The 5,224-nt window shown below is 28.1% G+C and overlaps 1 protein-coding gene across 1 annotated transcript; it reads right to left on the minus strand.

Moving 5' to 3' along the window:
• Positions 1 to 1,916: 1,916 nt before the first annotated feature.
• On the minus strand, positions 1,917 to 4,998 carry LOC100569528 (putative nuclease HARBI1-like). The gene is given in 3 exon segments (NM_001246130.2): positions 1,917 to 2,507; positions 2,590 to 2,876; positions 4,731 to 4,998. Coding segments are annotated over 3 exon segments (1,062 nt in total). The 5' UTR covers positions 4,943 to 4,998; the 3' UTR covers positions 1,917 to 1,944.
• Positions 4,999 to 5,224: the final 226 nt, after the last annotated feature.

Genomic DNA, 5,224 nt, shown 5'->3' on the forward strand with positions numbered 1-5,224 from the left:
GGGAAAAGTGTGAAACTGTATCAGATACTTATACTGACTCAGAACTAAGAACAGAATTACTAATGAAAGTTCATCAGATGCAGACGAACTGAAATGTCATTAAGGCCCGGTTTTTCAATCATCCATTTATTCGTCAGATAACTATTCGTCGAATAAACTTATTCAGCAAATAAACTTTTGAATAAACTAGTAAGTGTTTTTCAATACAAATTTATTCATCGAATAGTTATTTGACGAATATAATTATTCGGTAGATAAATTAATTTGTGGTACTGATAGCAGTGATAGTAATAGTGGATTGTGGAACAAGTTGTATATACTTTTGTTTATGATTGGTCAACATATTCTTATCAATGATACTCGTATTATCAATGTATTATTATTATTAATATTATTCATTTTATTATTATTATATTTTCGATGAAATTATTAACTCATTTGTTGTTCATCGTAATTTGAAACTTGAGTTTTTGTTGTGTTGTGCTACGAAATGGTATCAAAAAATAATGAACTTAAAAGGGCAAGGGCTACTAATTTTTCATTCACCGAAAAAGAATTATTACTGAAATATGCTGTAGCGAATCAAAATATTTTAGAAAATAAGGAATCAAACGCTGTGTCTTGGAAAGATAAGAACAAATGCTGGCTTAAAATTGCTGAGCAGTATAATTCAGCTATATTAGGATGTGTAAGTTATGTGTATTTTGTGTTGTATACTGAGAAAAATCTAAAAAAAATAGGAATCGCTTATTGAAGATAAAAACTTAATTTTGTACTGTTGTAGCCAAGAGATGCTGCAAGTTTAAAACTAAAATACGAAGGTATAAAAAAGTTGTTGAGAGGTTCAAAAAGTGAACTATTTAAAACTGGTGGTGGTCCCAGTAAAACTGACTATACAAGTACTAGTGAATTGGAGAAACAGTTGTATGAAAGTATTCAGCTTTCAGTTGAAGGGTTACCTAGCCTCTTAGATTCTGATTGTAGTAAGTTAATTTCTAAATGTTCTAATTTAATGTAACCATATATATTATCAATTTTCATTAATGCAGTTCTACAAAGTGTCATTGGTCCAGTTAATGTCGAAGAACATAATGTAATTCAAATAAGTCCTGAAAAGTTAGCTGAATCAAGAGATAGTTTTAATTCTTATGAAATTGTTTTAGACAGTGAAAATAACTGTCTTTCAGTTAATAATGGTATTTTTTTTTTACCATTTTCTACAGTTTTGTGTTTAGTATTTGTTACATTTTTAACACTAGAAAAACAAATTTCAGTTCTGGATAATTTATGCGGAGAATCAGTATTAGATAATTCAACCATACTATCTACCCAATTAGCTAATGAGTCAATAATAGACAATAGTTTAATTGTAAATCATGCCAGTACTTCTGGTGTATTGTGTAGTAATAATAAACAGTCTTGGTCTCCCATCGAATCCACTAAACTTTTAAGATCTACTGGAAAACACCAAAAACTAACAAGTAAAATATGTTTAATATTAATATATTTATATATATATATATATATATACATATATTTGTACAATTAATATAATTATTAGCAAATAACATGACAAGAAAGAATAACAGCCAAGCTTCAGCTAGTGATAAGTTTTCACTATTAGCAGGAAAAAAAATTGAATTGGTTGAATTTCAGAAATCAGTCTTGTTAAGAGAGCATGAAGAGAATATGATTTTCCTAAAAGTCAAACATGCTCTAGAATTGGAATCGTTAGAATTGGATATTGCTATTAAAAAACAGAAGTTGGATACTCTGAAAGAATCTAAAAGTTAAAACTAGTCTTAACTAAAATTAGTTAAAATGTTATCCTTAAAATGTTATATTTTATATTATGTTATTTTTTATTTTAATTTATCCTGACCAGATAAGCAGATGATACAGTGACAAGCTTTTCATTTTTTCCCTAATAATTACATATAGTTATTAAAAATGTACAAAGTATTCTTGCATTAGTTGTTGTCTTGCGTTTTCACCTTCTGGTTGTTGTTCTTCTATGTTTATGTTTTCGTTTTCTGGTAGAACTATGTCTAGTGCAGGTGGGTCCATATCATTATTATCACATGCTATGTTGTGTAAAACACAACAAGCTACAATTACAGCTTGAGTTGTTTCTAATTTCAAACGTAGTCCTAAGGATAATACTGGGAATCTTCTCTTGAGTACACCATATGACCTCTCCACTGGATTTCTTGTCCTGATAATTGATTCGTTGTACAATTCTTCGATATCATTTCGTGGGTTCAAGAATGGTGTTACCAAATGGCGAGAATTAGCATAGCCACTATCAGCTACAATTAAACTGTTTCCCCATTTACCATTTATTAAGTTGTAATAAATCTGTGATTTTTTAAATATAGTCTGGTCGTGGCATGATCCTGGCCATCGTGCAACAACATCCATAATTTTCAAATTAGGACATGCAATGGTTTGCACATTTATAGAAAAATAACCTTTTCGGTTTCTAAAATATTCAGCGTTAGGGCCTCCTGTATAATTGTATAGTCATTAATAAATATTCAATACATTTTCAATATTAGTTATACAAATTACAATTTATGTATTAGGTACCTGGATTCTGAATTTTGACATGGGTGCAATCAATTGCTCCAATTGTCCTTGGAAACCTAGCAATTTGGTAAAAACTTCTTTGTAATTTACTTATTTCCCTTTCTGTCGTTGGCATTTGTATAAACCTAGGTCGAAGTTTTGCTATGGCAATACTGACATCACGTACAATCAACGATGCCGTAGTTTTACTAACCCCAAGAAAATCTCCAGAAGTGATCAAAAAATTACCAGTTGCATAAAACCTCAAAGCTAAAAGCAATTTGTTAATGGATGTCACTGCATGATTTCTAAAAAAAAAATTGGATTTTCATTAGTTAGCACCTTATATTGTATGTGTGTCAAACCTAGATCACAAATCATAATTTTATAGAACAGAAAATGTAGTCGAAAATCAAAGTTTTCAAAAACTCTTACGAGTTTTTTTACGCGAAAACGGAGAGTTATAGGGCTACAGACATCGGAGATTAAATTGTTTATCATAATAAGTTACATCTATCGTATATTTTGAATTTTTAAAAGTCACAGTTTTTATTTATAAGCATTTAAAGTTCAAATCTTGACAAAATACTGAAAAATCACGAAAATTAGCAAATTATTTTGAGTTGAGAATTCATAAAAATTTTTCTTTTTAAATCTAAGATTTGAAAATGTAATACAAGATTCCTCATAAGTTTTTCTACCTTTATCAAAACAAAAAAAGTCTACAAGAAAGTCAAATTAAATTTTTATGAGCGTTTGAAATTCATATTTTTACAATAATTGATATCACTCGATTTCTCATGTAACGATTTTCTTATTTTGTTGTAATTAAAAAACGAATGACTGTAGATACTTGAAAATTTCACTGAACGTGTATATAAGCATTTTCCATTTACGATAAAATTTTGAAAATAATTTGACTATTTTTGAGCTGTTTACGGACATTGTCAGTTTTCAATTTTTTTAGTTTTTTTTTCTATAAATATCAATAAAATTTTATTTGTTGGGTAAAAATGCGTGAAAATGTAATGCAAGGCTCCTGATATTATGTTACAATAGTAGTTGAAAAATATCAAAAATACATAGGCACAATTTTTTTTATAAGCATTTATAAAGTTCAAATTTTGACAAAATTTATCAAATTTAAAATGTAATTCCACGTAAATAGGTTATATATAAATTACTTTATTCACAATAATATCATCAAATATACTTGGTAATATCATAAACTGACTGACCGTTTTCGCTCAGAATCGTTTTTCTTATACAATGATATTATATCATTGAATTCAAATTTAACACCATCCATTAAATTGACCCACTTGTAACCTACTGTACAGCAGAGCGACATCCACTTACCCACCTTTTTAATGTTAACTATGAAAAGAAACAGTTTTATGAATTTCTAACTGAAAAATAGTTTGAGAATTTTCGAAGTTTTGATGAATTTTGTCTAAATTTGAAATTTAAATGCATATAAAAACCAGTTGTGCCTATGCATCTTTAATATTTTTGAACTTACATTAATGAAACTTATAAGTTATAAGGCACCTTGTATTACATTTTCAAGTGAAAAAGTTTTTATCGAGAATAATTTAAAACAAATTCACAAAATTCGAAAAATGTCTTAAGGCTATATAATAACTAGCCCAAAAAGAGTCGAAATATTTCGAAAATGTTACAATTCATGGAAAATGCTAATGCAAATATGTGGTGAAAATTTCAACGGTACACGGTTATTAATGGTGTGGTCGCCCCAAAAAAATAAAATATATTTTTTGTTTTATTTTGATCTTGACGCTTTCTAAAACTACTAGGAATTTTCAATTTCGACCAACTTAATTCACTTTTCAACCAGGAATTATGCTGATCTCGAAAATCCGATCATTTTTACATTTTTACTTTTTACCAAAATAGTGCTGACAGACAGAAAAAAAAATAAATACATCATAATATCATAACAATTAACAACATATTTTTTTTTTTTTTAACCTACATACTATACGTGTGGCAAAATATTTTAAAGTTTGATAAAGATGCAGGTAGTTTTTATATTTTTGTTTTGATGCAAACAATTTTATTAATAATATTTGATATCATTATTTTTCATTTCAATATTTTAACTGAATATTTCGGGAGGCAGTTATAGTAAACCAACTTACCTATCGGTTAATGAAGATATTTGGTCGTTGATGTGGTCTAAAACTTGAAGAACGACCACCTTTGAGATTCGGAATCTGATCCTAAAATCATGATCATCCCAAAGTGTCATATGATCAACTCTCATACGTATGGTGTATGTACGACGTTGGTAATTTAAAAATTCGATGATTTCTTGATCATCGTCTTCATAAAATATTCCAAATATATCCATTATATTTTATTTATAAAAAAATAAAATATAAGAAGTACGTTCTGGTTTGGTATTATTATAATAATAACAAAATACAACTTTTGGTTATCACAGCACAGTTATACATTATGATAACACATTTATTCGTCGAATAACTTGTTATTTGGTCAAAAAAGTACCGAATAACTTATTCGTGGTTTATTCATCGAATAAGACTTATTCTGACATTGAAAAACCGGTATTTTGCTATTTTTTCTTATCTGTCGAATAACTCATGTTATTCGATGAATAAATATGATTGAA

The sequence above is a fragment of the Acyrthosiphon pisum genome, chromosome X (assembly GCF_005508785.2).
Source record: "Acyrthosiphon pisum isolate AL4f chromosome X, pea_aphid_22Mar2018_4r6ur, whole genome shotgun sequence".
Lineage (NCBI taxonomy): Eukaryota > Metazoa > Arthropoda > Insecta > Hemiptera > Aphididae > Acyrthosiphon > Acyrthosiphon pisum.